The sequence below is a fragment of the Mchenga conophoros genome, linkage group LG14 (genome assembly GCF_057382185.1).
Source record: "Mchenga conophoros isolate Kocher_MC1m ecotype Shallow Benthic linkage group LG14, M_conophoros_male_GT1.1, whole genome shotgun sequence".
In the NCBI taxonomy this organism is placed as follows: Eukaryota; Metazoa; Chordata; class Actinopteri; order Cichliformes; family Cichlidae; genus Mchenga; species Mchenga conophoros.
In genome coordinates this window covers 18,762,174-18,781,828 of record NC_140539.1, presented here as the reverse complement: position 1 = coordinate 18,781,828, position 19,655 = coordinate 18,762,174, and the positions used below count along the sequence as shown (strand labels likewise).

The window sequence follows — 19,655 nt, the reverse complement described above, 5'->3', positions numbered from 1 at the left end:
ACTATTTTATGCACATAAAAAACAAATGTAAAAAGGAAAATGTCTCTTTGAAAACGTTTGTTTCATGTTCTGTGCAGTCGCTCCAGAAATCAAATGGCTCTACACATTATCAAAGGAAATTACATTAGCTACAATACTGAACTTTTTTTCCCTCCCATGATTACACTGTATTTGTTCTCAAGGCACGAGGCCAGAGCTTCTTTTACACATATATATATATAGGATATATAAGATATATTTAAGATCACTTAGACCTTAAACCTTTTCGCAGTGGGTCCCTTGCAATTATTTTAATGGGCTCTGGGGATCCTATGTTGTTATTAGGAGAGGAATGAAATGATCATCTTGGCTAAAGCAGCAGCTGACCACTAATACATTGTCTCATTATATCTTGTACTCTCATCTTGGATGGCAGCGCTGTGGCAAGGAAAGGCCCATTACGAGAGGAAGCTAGCATGAGGTAAGTAGTGCTCCTCATAATGTGTGGGACAAAGACATGACCTTTGTAGTTTAGCCTCTGTGACACCACCATAGTGGATTGTAAATCGAACAATCAATATGGGGCAGACTAAAGTGCAGACTTTCCGCTTTAATTCAAAGGGTTTTAGAAGTTTGTTTGCTCTGGGTTTTTTGGGGTTGTTTTTTTTTTTTGCATGAATTGTTGAAGAATTACAGACATTTGAATCTACAGTCCCCCTTTTTTAGAAGTTCAAAATGAATGGGACAATGGATCAACAAGCTGTTTCTTGGCCAGTTAATGTCAGATAGGTTTGATAACTTTTAGAGGTCTGCAGAAGGGCAGTTCTGAACACCCAACAGATGCTCAAGAAAACTTGACCTTTGACCTTCACCTTGAGGTCGAGGTCACTGAGATTCTAACTGGTCCAAGATGTTTAGCAGATGAATCCATGGTATCAATTTCAAAATCCTAATCGCCTTGTTCTCGAGTTACCACTTCCACAAACTTGACTGTCCACCCCGTCTGCCCGCCCGCCGGCATGGTGACAACACCCCAGTCGGCATGTTTATGCTGAGGGATAAAAAAGGAAGTGTCGAGCTCTCCAGGGCCAAAATAATAAAATACAACCTGACACACTATTTAATAACAAAAACTCAATATCCTACATAATCAATCAAAAACCACTATCTTTGGCTCCTCAGTCACTAACACTGGAATTGAACAGATAACGGACAATTAACAGGTAACAACTGGCAGTATTTGTGATGAGGGGTGTGGCAGACCCAGTCTGAAACCAGTGGATCTGACACTATGATAAAATAGTACAAAGCATTAAATATGACAGTATTAAGTGGTCTTTTCATATCACCAGGAACTTTAATATCGCTTAAAGATAAACAGACACTATATGTACAGCTGCAGAGCGTGCATTAAGCAAACATGTCTTGGTACAATATTTTTCAGCTGCTGTTGCCTTTGGGTCAATCGAACTTGCTCACTGCCAGGTAGATCCCACTTTTCCTCTCTTGCCTCCTTGCCAGTAGTGTTCGCATCTCTCTCTACACCTCCTCCATTTTGCTCTCCTGCAGTGTATTTTCTGCATGTTTCCATCCGGCTTGACTGTGTTGGCTTCTTCCTCTCACTTCCCACCCCTGAAGAAAACTCTCTGTTGAGTTTGGACACACTGAAGCATTTCTGTTGTCGTTTACTGGGAAAACAGCGCAGTGAGACTTCTGAATCAAATTGTGAAGCCCATGAAGGTTCCAGTCCTGTACTGCTTATTAAAATATGGCAAGTGCCCAATAAGGGAGTGTCTCTAACATTTTAAAATCTGGGAAGCAGATATTTTATCAGCCTTGTTTTATGGCGAGCCAACACATGTTGGCCTGGTTAGCATGCTGAATGCCAAAAGTTAAAATACCATTCGACACGCCGTGAAAGGAAGACTAAACGTAGACCAAACCTGACTCCAATCTGAGGAGGCCTGATTGTATATTTTACAGTATAGGAAAACAAATGACAAGGTCCTGTTCATTCCTGTTTATTTCCTCATGTTTATTTGGACGAAAAAGCCCCCCACAAGTGTTAGAGACATTATCAGACAGAAAACAAAATGTTTATGTCTCACATATGCACGGTTTACATAAGCATTATTGTATTGTTGCTTAAACAACACAGAAAATCCCCAAACACTTGTGGACGTCATGGAGGAAGCTCGGGAAGAATGGAGGGCGGGTCAAGACAAAGGCAAAGAAAAGGCCAAGATTTTTTTATTATTATTGAAAAGTGGGAGTTTTTTGAATGCTATGCGCGCACTAAACGTGGCGGTTTACAAACGGATTACAATGCTTTGCTGAGGTAAATCAGAAATCTGTCTATCGCAGGAATCTGCAGCGTGCCGCGTTTACATCATTGCTCTGACGTTTCACCGGATTACTCATGTCGTGTGGGTTTGTGATCAGAACTCCAAACAAACAACCTGCAAAGGCAGCTGCTGAACACCGTCGCAGCAGGAGTTTTATCACAATAGTTTCTCAAACCTGGAATGCTAATTTGAGATAAAGACAAAACTCTGTAAACACATTACCTTGGAAACAAGCCCTTGGCAAAAGCCTTTTTTTTCTCCCCCCTCTGCTGCAATACTGATGTTAATTTTCCACCGCTGCCTACAGGATTAGAAGTCATCAAAACGCGAGGAAGAGTTGTGAAACAGTGCTCACTGTTTTGAATCCAATTTCAACAATGTCTCATTTTTGAGCAGAGAGAAAATAATCAGCCTTTAGATTCCCATTTTGACTTGTTACAGTGCAATCTAATGAAAACATTAAAGATCTTTATGCTGTTAAGGAAATACAGGACAAACTGGCAGTGTTTCCAGTACCGTAGCAGGTATAAACCTTTCTATAAGCTCCCTGTGTTTCACTTTCTCCCTCCCCTGTTGATTCCCCATAACTCACTCACTACTTGTCCTCACTCCCTCCATCCATCTTTCCCTTTAACCTGTCCTCCCAAACCCTGTCACCTTAGCCACACTCACTTTCCTGTTTCTCTTCAATTTTCTCGCCCAAGTTTTACGGCCCTTTTCTCGCTCTTTCCCGTCCCTGCATCATCACCTCCCTCTCTCCTCCTCTGCCTCCATCCTTCTGTCGGTCTCTCGCTCGCTCGCTCTCCCTCTCTGACCCAGAGGGCCATGTTTCGCTGAAATCCAATCCTCTCTCTTTTTTAAACCTGCTGTTCCATTTCACTCCCATTTTGTCACACTGCAGTGCACACACAATACCCGCTCCTCCCTAATTTCAACTCTCCTCTCCGTCTCCTCACACACACACACAGATGTGATCACACTTTCATACACTGACATTAACAGACATTTGCGCAAAGGCATGAGAAAAATTGAAAAAGTGAGTGGGGGAGGGGGGAATCTTAATTAAGCCATCAATCAAGCTTGATGCTTATGATTGGATTCATACACAAGCGCCCATACACACCTTCCAAATCGCACGCCCACACTTGCAGCTCAGCGGCCATCCATCACAGCTTCACTGACTCCGTTCAACCTCAACTCAGAACCAATCACACAGAGGTTAGGGACTAACTTGTGCATGTGTGTGTATTTGCGTTACAGAAAGAGAACTGACACTGAAGTGCATCATGTCTGTAAAGCCCCTTTCAGCAGAGCTGTGGGAGAGGCAGAACACAGTGAACTGAGATCTGTACAGTTCACTGTCAAACAGTTCTGACTACTAATAGTATGTGACGGAGGGTCAGCGCCATTCTGAAACACCACGCACAAACACACACATCTCTTTTAGTACTTTAGCAATGTTATTCTATTGAAGGCAGGAAAGATGGTTTTTATTTTACCTTTATTTTGAATAAATACGTCCAAAAGTACAGCAGGGAATACAATGCCTATGCAAAAAACATTTTTTAATATGTAATAAACACAATTTTCTTGTGAGACTGGAAGTAGCAAGACTTACTGACAGTTTTAGTGTAGTAGTGTTTCTTGGGATCCAAATAATAATGCATGTATAGTTTATTAACAGTATTACCGCTGTTTGTCTTTTAGCTTTTTATTCAGTTTTAGTGTCGTAGCACAACCCGAGAAAGCATCAGTTATTCTTTGGTCCTGTTTTCCTTCACTCTGGTCCTTTCCCTTGTACTCTGTTATACAAATGATATGATATAAAGCAAATGTGTTTTAAAAGGTTTGGTCTATGAGCTAATGCGCGTCACTGAAAAATTACCCTGACATATCAGAGTGCTAACAATCCATCTGGTTTATTTGTTGCCCTGGTCAGATACTGAGCACAGAAAATCCTTTTTCTCTCTGTGACTCTCGCCACAACCAGATCCCGTCCTCTTACTGCTGTTTGAGAAAAAGAGCAGCTCCACACTGTATCCACTGGTTGGGGTTCGCTCCACAGGGCAGAGAGATGTGCGTGACCACCTTCACCCTCTCAGAGCTGGTATAGAGAGGCAGACAGATACTCTCCTCTGCTGCAGTGCAGGCAGCAACAGAGTTCTAGGATGAAGTAGAAATTTAGTGTATGAGCGTAAGTATGCACAAATACTGTATAGTCACAGAGTTTCATGCTAAATGATTAAAAATTGACATATCTCACAAACGTGATAACAAATAAATGACAACTTTCTGCCACTGCAATGTAACTGATTAGATAAAACATATTCATTGGTCAGTGAAGACCTGGCAAACTCTGGTCACTAGGGAAAATGTGAATTCCTAGACCAGTTGGCGAGTGGTTGCTGGAACTTGCTGGCTGCCTCTAGGTTAAATCAGTCGCAAAGAGAGATCAAAGCAATCGCATTTCAGTGTAGCCTCTTTGCAACCAATCTCACAGCAACTACTCGCCAACCAGTCGAAAGGTCTCAAGACCAGCCTGTAGAGCCCAGTCAACCTCTTAAGTCTGACATCATTAGCCATTTCTTAGCCCAGCAAAGAAGGAGGATGAGGATTAACTTTTTTCCCCTCAATAAACGTTCATGTGCGGGTCCCCGATAGGCAGAGACAAATGCAATCACATGGTAAGAAGAAGACGCCAAAAACTGACCCAACTTCAGCAAGAGAAGACCTGAGACGATCCATCTACAACATGAGTTTAGACATTAATATGCTGCTGCATGGTTTGGATGACTCGCTATGAACAATTCTTAAACCTAAGCTTGACGTCCACACTGAAATTTTAGTCAGAGCGATTCTTTTCTGGAGCACTCATATATTTGGTGTCCGGCAAACCAAGAGTCTGTGGGCTGTAGTTACGTGGAAGGGTTTTAAAAACTGACCATAAAGACATGTTGCACATGAATAGTGCTAATAAAAAGCCAGAGAGGCCGACGATGACCACTAATTCTTTTTAGGGACTGACAGAAGATTTTTAAGACCAATACTAATATTCGGTCTTTTACAAATATGGCAAACAGACAAATGTTATTTATTTCATATGTTATTTATGAATTGTTACTAAAATAATTAACAATCCAAGTTAAAAATAAACATGTCTCAATGTCAACACTGAAGCTGTATAGCGCCCTCTGTTGGACAAACTATGCAACATCAACACTGAAAAATGTTCTAACGCAGTTGAAAGACGATCCTCTCGTCTCTTCATTACTTTTTAAATTAGTATTTATCAGCTGTTACATGTTAGCAAATATCAGCCATATCAGTCAGATATTTGGCTGGGCTCTACCTGTGTGACTGAAGCCTAAACAGCAAAAAACTCACATCTGCACAAATCCCCAGAGCGTCCTCCAGACTTTGTGTAATTTTGATAAAAATTCATATTTCCACCATAACGCAACATCCAAGGTCAAAGAACAAGTACTTCATTAACAGAGTAGTCAACTGACATGAGAGCACCTGGTAACTGTTTAAAAAATGATCTAGTCATTTGTGTCACTTTTCAAATAAAATTGCAAACAATTGCTGCCAAAACCCTAAAATGTAAACAAAAAGAATTCTGTTTTCTACAATTTATTAGCTTAAACTGTACATGTTTGGGTTTTGAAAGACGACGTTGCTGTGGGCTTTGGAAATCTTGAACAAAACATTTAAGATGATTACTGTCAGGTGCTGCACAGTGTGGTTCTCTCTTTTAAGAACACATGCATACCTGTGGAACCCAGGCCATGTAGCACGTAGGGACAGCTGACACGCTGGGAGAATCATGCTGGTTCTCACAAAGATGGACACCATCAAAACTGCAACCCTCCAACTGGAGACCTCCAATCTACAAAGAAAATGCAAATGATAAGATGAACAAGAGAAACAGACACGCGAAAATGGAACAACGGGAAAACAGCTACTCTGTGACTTAAACGCTGAACACTGGTGGGAGCCCTTCCCAGATTAACTAGCATGCTACATACTACATGAAAGAGACATCAAGTGAAGTCAGTCTAGTGACTCAGGGATTTTCCACAGTAGGACAGACAATAAAGGGAACTCTGGCGTCAAATCAGACACACACATACAAGTACTATATCACCATAATCTGGGAAAGAAAAACCCAGAGAGTGAGAGCAAGACACAAATCCAGAAAATGTTTTTACATATTGTGTGTGTGTGTGTTTGTGTGTGTGTGTGAGAGAGAGCTCATTGCTTCACAACAATTATATCCTTTCACTTTCTCTGTCAGACGTCTGAGTGTTTTCCCCTTCCCTCCCTGCAGCTGCAGCCTCTTTGTCAGCACCAACACCCTTTCCTTCTCTCTTTGTGTATTTTAACTAAGCGCATGTCAAACTGTGCCAATTTTTATTGGCATGAGAGTAATAGAAGTATTGTCTCAAAGTATTATATTAAAGACAGTCATATCACCCTTAAATCAGAGCATAAAATGAATAACTGATGACTGAGAGGAGTGCTGCACAGTTCTGTTTGGTCAGAAAGGACTAGAATTACACAATATATCCAAAACGCACCAGAGACCTGAGCTGGCTGCTGTCAGCAGCGGCCTTGTCCCTAATAAAGGCTTTATTCACACCAGGGGGATCTTTGCACATTTCCAAAAGTGCAGTTTGGGTTAGCTGAGTGATCCCCATGTCCCAAAATCAGGCATAATTCTGGGTAACGTACCCTTCTTAAAGAGTTGAGTTCTGGCACAATGGCTAATTCTTTGCTTTTCTTTTACCCCCAGTCTCTCCTTTTTCTTCAGTCTTGTAACTCCTGCCTCCTTACCTGCATCTGTATCTATTCTTGCTGTCTTCTCCTCCAATAATTATCACTCAGCCAGTGTACCTTGGTTATAGCACTTATATTCTTCTGTAGATGGAGGTGAGGATCTGATGTTTGCATGCATGAGCAGTAGATGACTGGCTTTACCTTTACTTGTAGTTTTGCTTGTGCAATTGGACTCCTCCATGACGAAACAAACACCAAACTATCCATAGAACAGGACATGGTCCTTAAAAAAAGCAAAATGAATATATGTATTTTTAACATTGATATATACACTTATTCAATCCCCTATGAAGGTGTCCTGTGTGTGTGTGTGTGTGTGTGTGTGTGTGTGTGTGTGTGTGTGTGTGTGTGTGTGTGTGTGTGTGTGTTACCTGGCAGTTTCCTGTCTCAAAGCATTAAGAAAGGTATCAGGGTGAAATAGCTCAGATAGATCTAGGATGTCTGACAGGAGTGCCTGTCTATTTGCACGTTCCACCCAACTCTGTATGAAAAGAAAGACAGAGAAACAGAAACAGAGAGACGTGTAGACGCAAAGATTAATGAGCCAAATACTTTGCAAATTACAAATAAAGACTCAAAGCTAACACATAATGCAGGCATAAAATCTGTAACACAAAGGCGTCACACAGTTTTATGTCACATGGAAATACGACACAGATTTGAATTCTAAAAAACGTGTTTACGTTACATGCTTGTGCTTCTCATAAAATAAAACATACAGTTAGATCCATGTGCTTTTGGGGTTTTTTTTGTGTGTGTACCAGAGCTTATTCTAGTTTCAGTTAAATAATGACTATGGGCTTAAAGTGTAGCACAGCTTTAATTGGAGGGGTTGAACAAAAAACCAAACACAAACAAAAAGTGCATGAACCACAGTAGGTGTCTTTATAAACAGAGGCTCAGATGTAATTGGATACATAATTATAAAGCTGTTTTATGGCCAAGTGTGGGCTACATTTTTTCATAAATTAGGTAGGTCAGAGGTCCGGATATAAGCTGAAGAGTGGAAGCTGTTTGGGTTAATCCAAAATATGCTGTCAAAGGAGCACTCACTGCAGGAGGAACAGGCCGTCCTCAGGCTACATACACTAAACAAATCCAACAGAGAGGTAGCAGGGACTTTAGGAGTGGTCAGATCAAGAATTGAGTGCATTTGGGACACACCGGTGAGCACCGCAACATAAAAAGGTTTAGACATCCACTGAAGATAACAGTGCCAGATGACCACAGGGTCCTTTCCTATGAAAAAAACCCTTTAGAACATTCAGCCGAGTGGAAGGACAGTCTCCAGGAGGGGACATATCATTATCCAGGTCTACCATAAAGAGAAGCATATTCATTACAAGATGCAAACCAGTCACCAGCCTCAAAACAGAAAGAACATATTAGACTTTTCCATAAACACAGCGTAGGACTTTGTTCATTTAAAAACTGCATTGTATATTTGTTTGGGTCATCTTTCTCTAAAATTAAAGCTTGTTGTGATGATCTGAAACAGGTGAATGTGACAAATATGAAAAAAATTAAAAAAACGAAAGAAAATGAAGAAATCAGGAAGGGGGCAAATAGTTGCAATCCATCAGGTTTTGAGAAGTAAATTAGCGGAATATTCTGCAGAGTTAATCACCTGGTCTGAGTCGATCAACAACAACTGAATGGAGCAGCAGTAATGGCCAAAAACATACACACACACAGCAGGAAAACCATTATTTGGGGAGGGCCACGAGTGCCACACTTCAGGGGATCATTTAAAGAAAAGGATTTTTACAAAGTATTTATTAATATGTTGATTTGTCCAATTACATATTGAACCTCTAAAAACACCGAACTGTTCAGAAAAACATTTCCGCTAATATTTTCATTCAAACCTTTAAATAAAAGGTGAAAGGTTGAGATTCAAACTCATATTCATCATGTAACTGTAACTTGACCACATTTTGGTGAACAGCTAAAATAATAAATAATGTCACAGTCCAAAAACACATGGACCCAGCATGTATCTTTCAGTGGAATGGTTCCTAAATTGGACAGAGTAATTTTTGTCTCAGTTATTGTGTATTTGTAAAGTGAAGCCAAAGGGTTACAAAGGAGAGAATAAAATGCACAGCCTAATGTGGCTAATAGACCATTTAATGCCTCACCTTTTTATCACCGCATCAACAAGCTGATAAAACTGGAACACCAATTATGCACTAATGGGAACATAATACACATACAGACGCACGCCCACAAACCTCGCAAAGCCCAACGCCATTTTATGAGCGCGTGGACAGGGTTAGTGGTGTACATTTACTGAAGCACTATTCTGAGGTACAGTTTTAATGTACTTGATTAAGGTATTTCTATGTAATGCCATTTCTATTTCTATCCTTCTCTTTTAAGTAATGAGTATGTGTTTCAGCACTTTGTAAGAGAGTAATTAAATACAAAACAAGGTGCAGTGCTGCTTTTCCCAAAGTATATCTGTACAAGGTCTGCGCATGAGACCAAAAACCATGCAGAATATTTTCTACAGCAATTTCTTAACTGTATTTATAATCAAGTATTAAGATTTGCCACCCCAACTTTAAAAATAATCCTGGAAACACTCCCAGATTCTTGGGTTTTGTGCAAAAACAGTAAAATAAAATAAATGCTTAACTCAGACAAACAGTGATGTTAAACATAATTCTTTGTGTAACTCTGCACAGATGGACTTGGAGCTTTGTTAGCCCCGTCCAATATGTTGATGCAGTCTGCTATATTCAGCAACATCTGCTTTGATTAGATGTCGGCCATCTATTGTGTCACAACAAAAAGGGATAAAAAAAAATTATTAAATTGTGTGGCAAGCAAAAATACTTTATTACTGGTAAATGTTGCAGAGCACAACTGATTTCACTGTGCTTTTAAACTTTATAAATACAAAAGATTATTTAAGCCCGATTGGCTTCAGTTCTAAGATTTAATGTCAACTGAAGAAAAATGCTGACAAATGGAGGCAGAATGAGCAAACATTTTATCTGTCCAATAGAGATCCAATCTCTTTTATTAATAGATTCACTTTTACCACAGAATCAGTCTGCACTGGCTTTAGAGATAAACTGAGATGAGCTTTATGTCAAGAAGAAATGTGCATAAATCCTAGCTTCACATACACACAAGTACACACTTGCAACCGGGCGCATTTCGGCACACATAATCAAAGCGAGGCATGCACCAAGAAAGATTTGGGTGCATTAATAATAAAGCGAACCGAGTTGTGCTGATGTTGCTCATGCTATTTGTGCGTATATACTGTATGTGTGCAAGCATTTGAGTGCTGTCAAGGTCGTCCTGTTCGTCTGGGTGCACTGCTGTGCTGTTGGCTTTTTATTCTTCAGCAGCTCCACACAGCTGCAGCTCTGGAAGAGTCCGCCTTTATTGCGCTGATTAGCTAATAGAATACAGACATGCTGCAAACAGAGATATCACTCAGTGCTGATGGGCAGAAACAGACAGTTAAGGACAGCGCAGCCTCTAGACAGACACATACTAAGACAGATGGAGTGTAGGTAGACAGGGAGGCTAGAAGACAGGGCAAAAAAAAGAGAAAAAACAAAAATCGAGTATCAGGCAGACATACACGCAAACAGATGGGTAGACAGGCAGGCCAGCAGACAGACAGAGGCAGGGAGGCTCGCCCACGCAGATAATGAAATGCATCCACACAGAAATAATTTCTGAACGTGAGGGTGTATGTGTGCATTCTAGTCTGCCAGAACATATTGAAGTACAGTCAGACACAGTTGAGCGGAGATAGAGAGGAATTTCCGCCAGAACCCTTATTTCCTGGCACCAACCTAAGGCTGACACTTCCCAGAACCTCCTGCTTTTATAGAATAATCCCCTTTTATTTATGTACCCCTATTGAAAACAACAAGAAATTTTCTGGCAGCGTTTTAATAAACACATTGCCTAGACCACCCTGTATGTCATAACGTAAAGTACCGCAAATTCAGCTTAAAGGCCTCTTGTTGTTTTGAGATCCGTTTATAAAAAGTGGAATTCCACTTCATATTTTATGATCTCTGAAATGCGAGGTTCTCTTTAAATCCTTTGGAATTAAAATTTTTAGAAAAGAAATCTGTTAATATTCATCACTGCTGAATGACAAAGCTCTGGGTAGGATAAATGCATGATGAATTTAAATGGATCCCTCAAAGGCTGATTAGAAAACTCTTATACTTCTTAAGTCTCCTTCCGTTGAGAGCAGCACTACAGAGGATTCTCAAGGCCATCTCAATTTTTAACTCAGGCCATCAGAAAATACCATGTGTTGTTGAGGACAAAGGTGCTCTTATAGTAGTGGGCTCTTGTGAATTTCAGCCCGTGAAGAAATAATTAAAACTAAATGATAACAACTGTTACACACTAAGGTGCAAAGCCTTTTTCTTTTGCTTCTATGGAGCCACAATTTCTTTTCATTTTTCAAAGTGATCTCAAGCAATAGTTCTTCACATTTTTTTGAAGGTCTTTCAGTGTTTTTCTTTGGGCATTGGATGCTTTTACGCTCAGTTTCACTCCAGTCCTTGTGCCTGACCATTTTCAGGGAAATGTTACTTTTTGGTTGTCAAGCCACTTAAATACTGACCTATTATTCATTCATGTGTAGAAAATGACACCTAACATTAAGAGATAAACCTGTGCAAAGAACCAACACATTATTTACAAAAGTGAAAAAGACAACACATATATTTGCACGAACAAGGTGATTCCAAAAGAACAATTAGCCAAAAACGTGCCATATCTCGGAACGGTGTATAGAGTTTCGTTAAAAAGCCTGAGCGAACTGGGTAAGTAGAGTACAGGACTGTCACAGTCCTCTATTTCATCTGACCCTTCAGTTGATCCATCTACTGAAGCCTCATCAGAATTGCTCTCTGTGGAAGGGTAGCTATCAAGGAGCCATTCTTGAGGAAGGGAAACAGGGAGAAAATGCTTAGGTATGCTAAATTACTGGACTGAAAATCAGTGCCAATAGGTCTTTTGGAGTAATGGATCCAAATTAGAAATTTGGACAACAGTGAGTGTATATAGCCATTTATAATACATGATTGAAGCTCTGACATGTGGCTGTATTTCAGCCAGTGGGGTTTGGGATCTTGCCAAAATTTTACGTAATTATCAACACTGCAAAGTACTATCAGATAATGAACCACCATGCAATACTATCTGGAAAGCGTCTGATTGGCAACAGTTTAAATTTTCAAGCATGATAATGATCCCAAACACACTGCCAGTGTAGTAAAAACATACCTGGAGAGTAGAAACACACAGTAGAACACTATCAGTGATGGACTGGCATTCCCAGAATACCGACTTGAACATTATTGAAGCAGTGTGGAATCATCTTTATAGAGAAGAGAACAAAAGGAAGCCAACATCCAAAGAAGAGCTTTGAATATCCTTCAAGAAGCCTGGAGACCTATTCCAGAAGACTACTTAAAGAAATTACAAGAAAGCCTGCCTAAAGGTGTTCAGGCTGTGTTACAGAATAAAGGTGGCCATAACAAATACTGAGCTTTGTGCCAACTCTTTTTTTTTGCCTTATGTACTGATTTTCCATATATTTCGGCACCCATTTCCCATTGTAGCATTAAGCCTCAAAACATTTGCACTTTTCCATCCATCCATTCTCTTCCTTTTATCCTTTTCAGGGTTGTGGGGGTGCTGGAGGCTATTCCAGCTGTCTTAGGGCGAGAGGCAGGGTACATCTAGTACAGGTCGTCAGTCTGTCACAGGGTTAACATATAGACACACACAACTATTCGCACTCACATTCACACGGGGCAATTTAGGGTTTTCAATTATACTAACTCCATGTCTTTGGACTGTGGGAGGAAACCAGAGTATCTGGAGAGAACCCACGCACGAAGAATGCACTATATTTGTCATGTATTGCATAGCATGTTAATAGATGTTTGTCTGCTTCTTATAAATATTCTTTTTGTGACTGTGGTGAAAAGCAGGTTCCTAAAGAAAGACAGCAGATTATGTCTTTTTGCTATACCATCCATCACGTGTTACCTGTATGGCGAGGGCCCGTGTTACGACTGCTCTGAGGTACTGCATTGGCTCCTCTGGTCCCTCCCATTTATTCTGCCATGTTAAAGGACACTGAGACAAGAGGAAACAAGCACAGAGAATAAAGGTCAATGCAAGCAATAATAAAAGCAAAAATCACAAAAATGAGTATAAGCAAAAGAGTGATGTAAACCATGTTTTTTAAAAAACAAAACAAACAAAAACAAAACAGGGGTACTCTGCAGGTTTACTCTGCCACTATGTGAACCTGCCTCTATGTCCTTCTCCTAACCATGCTGGCAGCCAAGCCACAGTTAATCTGCAGGAGGACTGCAGCAACATCAGCCCCTGTCGAGTTGCCTTGACACGATTCAAAATACAAATTTAACAATATGTGTAAGTCACTGAAGGGCACGCTGCGCCCAGCTACATCCTCACTGTGGTCCAGCTAAAATGCAATCTATATTTAAGTTTCTGTGATGTCACTGGTGACATCCTCAATTTCTGTCATGACATGCAAAAACAGTTACAGCTGGGTGATACTGAGATAAATCTCAGGCACTATTTTATATATTGTAAAAATACTGAATATATTTGTGACTTGTTACAATGCTAACTTAAACTTTACAAGTGAAAAATACTCTTGTGTTCATAAACAGTACTGTCTGTCTGTCTCCTGATGTAAGTAACTGTTGCAGATCCACAGACAGTCTTGTCTGTGCAGCAATATCTGTAATGTTTTAATTTGGAAGTTACAGACAAATGTAAAATGTTTGCAGGGTTGGGAAAGGAAAGCTTTCTCAAGAGAAGAATGTTAACTCCTGAACACGTTAGGCCGTGTATGTTACCGTTAAACAGAGATCAAAGATTTGACTCACACACACATGCACAAACATGCACAGCAGGAGGCTGAGAATTGAGAATTTGGTGGTATTTAGGCATGAAAGCCATAATGGAAATAAAAGAGACTTTGCATGTCTCTCAGCTGCAAGTCAACCATTCACTCACTCACTCTCCTGCTGCGGGGATGGGTGTGTGTATGTATGTGTGTGTGTTGCACTGAAGTGTCTTAGGAGGAAAAACGTGCTGGTTTAAGTTAAGTCACTGCCATTTGTGGGGTACAAATAAGTGTAAAATGCTGTTTTAATTATTATTTTTTAACAAGATAAGGGTGGCAGAAAACAGAGACACAAACCAAATGTATACAGGAGTGCAATCAATATACACCGATCAGACATAACATCATAACCACCTACCTAATATTGTATTGGCACCCCTTTTACTCAATTGAATCCTGGATGCTCAATTGATTGAAATCTGGGGAATTCAGAGGCCAAGTCTGCACCTCATACTTGTTGTTGTTGTGCTCTTCAAACCATTCCTGATCCATTTTTGCTTTGTGGCATGCCACATTATCCTGCTGAAAGAGGCCACAGCCATCAGGGATTACCTGATATGTTAATGAAAGTGTGTACAAGGTCTGCAACAATGCTTAGGTAGGTGGCAGGAGCCAAGATTTCCTACCAGAACATTGCCCAAAGCAGCAAACTGCCTCTGCTGGCTTTCCTTTTTTCTGCATCCTGGTGCCTCCTCCCCAAGCGAGCAGTGAACACACACCCAGGTCATGCACATGATATGCATCAGACCAGGCCAACTTCTTCCGTTTCTCCATGGTCTAGTTCTGATACTTATGTGCCATTGCTGGGGCTTTCAGCAGTGGATATGGGTCAGCATAAGCACCCCGACTGATATATCCCGCCCACTAACAGGTGCCATAATGAAGAGAAAATCTGTCTTAATCACGTCAGCTGTAAGTGGTCTTAATGTCATGCCTGATCGATGTACAGTGGGGCAAAAAAGTATTTAGTCAGCCACCGATTGTGCAAGTTCCCCCACTTAAAATGATGACAGAGGTCAGTAATTTGCACCAGAGGTACACTTCAACTGTGAGAGACAGAATGTGAAAAAAAAATCCATGAATTCACATGGTAGGATTTGTAAAGAATTTATTCGTAAATCAGGGTGGAAAATAAGTATTTGGTCACCTCAAACAAGGAAAATCTCTGGCTCTCACAGACCTGTAACGTCTTCTGTAAGAAGCTTTTCTGTCCCCCACTCGTTACCTGTATGAATGGCACCTGTTTGAACTCATCATCTGTATAAAAGACACCTGTCCACAGCCTCAAACAGTCAGACTCCAAACTCCGCCATGGCCAAGACCAAAGAGCTTTCGAAGGACACCAGGAAAAGTATTGTAGACCTGCACCAGACTGGGAAGAGTGAATCTACAATAGGCAAGCAGCTTGGTGTGAAAAAAATCAACTGTGGGAGCAATCATCAGAAAATGGAAGACATACAAGACCACTGATAATCTCCCTCGATCTGGGGCTCCACGCAAGATCTCATCCCGTGGGGTCAAAATGATCATGAGAACGGTGAGCAAAGATCCCAGAACCACACGGGGGGACCTGGTGAATGACCTGCAGAGAGCTGGGACCAAAGTAACAAAGGTCACCATCAGTAACACACTACAACGGCAGGGAATCAAATCCCGCAGTGCCAGACGTGTTCCGCTGCTGAAGCCAGTGCATGTCCAGGCCCGTCTGAAGTTTGCCAGAGAGCACATGGATGATACAGCAGAGGATTGGGAGAATGTCATGTGGTCAGATGAAACCAAAGTAGAACTTTTTGGTATAAACTCAACTCGTCGTGTTTGGAGGAAGACGAATACTGAGTTGCATCCCAAGAACACCATACCTACTGTGAAGCATGGGGGTGGAAACATCATGCTATGGGGCTGTTTTTCTGCCAAGGGGACAGGACGACTGATCCGTGTTAAGGACAGAATGAATGGGGCCATGTATCGTGAGATTTTGAGCCAAAACCTCCTTCCATCAGTGAGAACTTTGAAGATGAAACGAGGCTGGGTCTTCCAACATGACAATGATCCAAAACACACCGCCCGGGCAACAAAGGAGTGGCTCCGTAAGAAGCATTTGAAAGTCCTGGAGTGGCCTAGCCAGTCTCCAGACCTCAACCCCATAGAAAATCTGTGGCGGGAGTTGAAAGTCCGTGTTGCTCGGCGACAGCCCCAAAACATCACTGCTCTCGAGAAGATCTGCATGGAGGAATGGGCCAAAATACCAGCTACTGTGTGTGCAAACCTGGTAAAGACCTATAGTAAACGTTTGACCTCTGTTATTGCCAACAAAGGTTACAAAGTATTGAGTTGTATTTTTGTTATTGACCAAATACTTATTTTCCACCCTGATTTACGAATAAATTCTTTACAAATCCTACCATGTGGATTCATGGATTTTTTTTTCACATTCTGTCTCTCACAGTTGAAGTGTACCTCTGGTGCAAATTACTGACCTCTGTCATCATTTTAAGTGGGGGACCTTGCACAATCGGTGGCTGACTAAATACTTTTTTGCCCCACTGTATGTGTTGATAATATGTTGAATAACTACTTTTTGGTTACAAACCCAAGCTACTATGATGATTATTAGTATTGGCCTGCGAATTACTACAAGTGGTACTGAAAATCTAACTGATACCAGAGATTACTTCACCTTTAATCAAAAAGCCATTTCCTCATCGGTCACCATGTCCTGATAATCATGCTCTTTCTACCAAATGAAGGTAGGGGTAACACTTTTTCTGTCTTGCAGCACTGCTTATGACTCTCATACAACCCAAGCCCCCCATCAGAAAGTAGGTAGTTTGGGTTCTTTCCAATCATGTAATTATTTTTTTACTGCACAGCTGAGAGAAAGGGCAGCAGAGCTGATCCCCTCAGAACTGTGTCTGCTACACTTTTACATTATCACAACCATAAATGGAGCATTTTTCAAATGCATAAATCGCATCATCAGCTCATTCTAACCTTCTCTGATTTAAATGGGGTTAATTAGTAACAGTCGGTTATAATAGAAGCCCAAATGCAAAATGGCATTAATCCATGTGATCTGCTCATTGTATGCAACAGTATTTCCTGTAAAGACTCCAATCTAATTCATATTCTGTTTTGTTATAAAAGACACTAAATGCTCACTTAACTGTGTATCTGTTGTATGTAATTAGGATTTTTTCCAGTAATATTTAAAAAATTTAATGTGTAATACAAATTCAAGGCCTTACCTTAAGAAGCACCCGCTTTTATTTTACCAGTGCTATATCTGATCTCATATTTTAATTTTCTGCTTGTGTAAAAATGCTTCTGTTTGGTTCAATTTTCAGTGACATTTGTAGTAGTAGTAGTGCCCAGTCGCAACATAAGAACTTTAACAAAAAGAAAAGAAAAACAAACAAACAACCCCCCCCCCCAAAACAGTGATTTTCTCAGCACCAAACCTGGCCACAGTGAGACAGAAAAACTCCTCAGTCAGGCACATGGAGGACAGCCAACTGCCTTGAACTTTTGGTGTGAGGGAAGAATATCATTGTCTGTTTAGTTTGCCCCCCTGGAAACCTTGGCTTTATATAGTCATAAATAACTGAAGCTGTACATACGTAATTACTTACTGCTTGGACAGTGATAAAGTTTCTTTAAAATACTGAGGTTTAAAATAATGTTAGAACCAAATATTATAGTCACGTACTGTAGCATTGCAGGGAGAATCGCATTTAGGCCAATTCACTCAGGGGCTTCTTGTCAGTGATGTAAAAATACTGCCAGCTAGGGTCACAGAAGTCATCAGGTGTTTGTTAAAAAATTTAGCTGCCAGTAAATTCGATGTATGCCGAGAATTTTGTGTTTCTGCAAAATGTGCAGCAGGAAACATAACAGCTGCTGCTGCTTTTTCTATGGTTCAACAACCTTTTTATACTCTAGGCAATATCTTTTTTGGCAAAACTCTGATTTAATTGTCAAGCAATGCTCCCTCTCTGGGAGAAGCTTCACATCAGAGAGCTTCAAACAATATTGTGGGTCAAAATTAATGATCTTTTTTTAATATAAAAAAAGAAAAAAAGCTATGATAAAAAGTTATGACACTGAAAAAATTCTCCTGATCTATACAGCTAACAAAATGCATTTCTGTCTTTAACAAAAAGGTAAAACACAGTATCTTGATTATGCATATTACAGAAATTAAATCTTTAGACAGGCCATAAAGGAAAAGGCTCAGAATAGGCTGAACAGAACTCTTATAAAACTTGTATAAAAACTGTGATTGCATCTGTTTCATATACAGCACTGAGGAGTTACATAGGTCAGTTAAAATGGACGACAAGGTATGATCTTTTAGGAAAACAATGTAAATAATGTTAAAGGTTAAACACTTAAAAGTGGAAATCAGACTTTAAAAAAAAAGTTTTTATTTAGACCATAGTGTGCTAAAAGCTGATGGACAGTGTTTTGGGGGTTTTTGTGATACCGAATTATAATTGAGATATAAATTAGATGTATATTAGAGATATAATTATAAATTATAAAACAAATGGCTTTGTTTTATTTTATACATTTGTACAGTTCCCATTGATAACTGACTTAATTGTAATTACATATATTTTTAAACCACTAACATATTTTATTATTTTGAAATTCGGAATAGATTTTAAATATCAGAACATGATAAAAAGTCCAGTCTTTAGTAGGTCTTATAAGGTACACATAACCTGAGATGAACTACAAAGCATTACACATTACACAGTGACATTTATTAAAACAAACAAACTACCCAAAATGTAGAAGACGTGTGGAAAACGAAGTAGACCCTTCTTGTTTCAATAGCAATTAAGAGGGTCAGTACCAGCAAGGTGGTAATAAACCAATGCATAGTGGTCATCAGCAAGTACGAACACTAGGGATGGGTACCGGTGTCCGGTGCCATGATGGCACCAGTTCTGACATAAACGGTAGTAACCAGACCGAAAAGCAGCGCACATTTCGGTGCTTTATTTCGGTGCTTTTTTTTCCTGAGCTGTGATACACTTCTAGCCAATCATTTTACGTTTCCGAGGATAGTAGGCGGGCCCAGGTACGTACGTTCTTTTAGAGCAGAGCTACAGATTAAAAATGTCCAAGGCGAAGCGGTCAAAAGTCTGGTTGTACTTCACAGCAAAATATGCAAACTCAGCAGCCTGCAACAAGTGCTTTAAGCTGATACTGTGATACTGTCAAAGGAGGTAACACCTCAAATCCGATGAAACACCTGGTGACGCATAGCGTTTTTTTTAAAAGCCCAGAAATGCACCGTATGATAGCTTGCTGCGAGACCTCACACCGAGCACATCTACTGCGGGTGGGTTGCCTGTTATGCAACATCCCCCAAAAACACGAAGAGGAGAGTCCTGGCCCCTAGCCCTGCCAGTGTAGCAGAAATGATGACGGACGATGATGATGGCAGCAGCAGCCGTTCTTCTCTGCGTGAGTAGCTTAATGTTGTTCGTGTGTAATTTACGTTGAGTAGGCTAACCATGTTATTAAATTAATGCATGTAA

The 19,655-nt window shown here is 40.3% G+C and overlaps 1 protein-coding gene across 5 annotated transcripts in view; it reads right to left on the bottom strand.

Annotated features, from left to right (window-relative positions):
• Window positions 1-3,811: 3,811 nt before the first annotated feature.
• The window catches only part of dync2h1 (dynein cytoplasmic 2 heavy chain 1), a 203,464-nt gene continuing 187,620 nt past the window's right edge, over window positions 3,812-19,655 (bottom strand). For all 5 annotated transcript variants that reach the window (XM_085245678.1, XM_085245677.1, XM_085245676.1 and 2 more), the window contains 5 exons: window positions 13,212-13,301; window positions 7,535-7,644; window positions 7,305-7,386; window positions 6,097-6,213; window positions 3,812-4,487 (listed from right to left, as the gene is read on the bottom strand). In XM_085245678.1, the coding sequence (XP_085101804.1) occupies window positions 4,326-4,487; window positions 6,097-6,213; window positions 7,305-7,386; window positions 7,535-7,644; window positions 13,212-13,301 (561 nt within the window). In that variant the 3' untranslated portion in view covers window positions 3,812-4,325. The remainder of the gene's footprint in view (window positions 4,488-6,096; window positions 6,214-7,304; window positions 7,387-7,534; window positions 7,645-13,211; window positions 13,302-19,655) is intronic.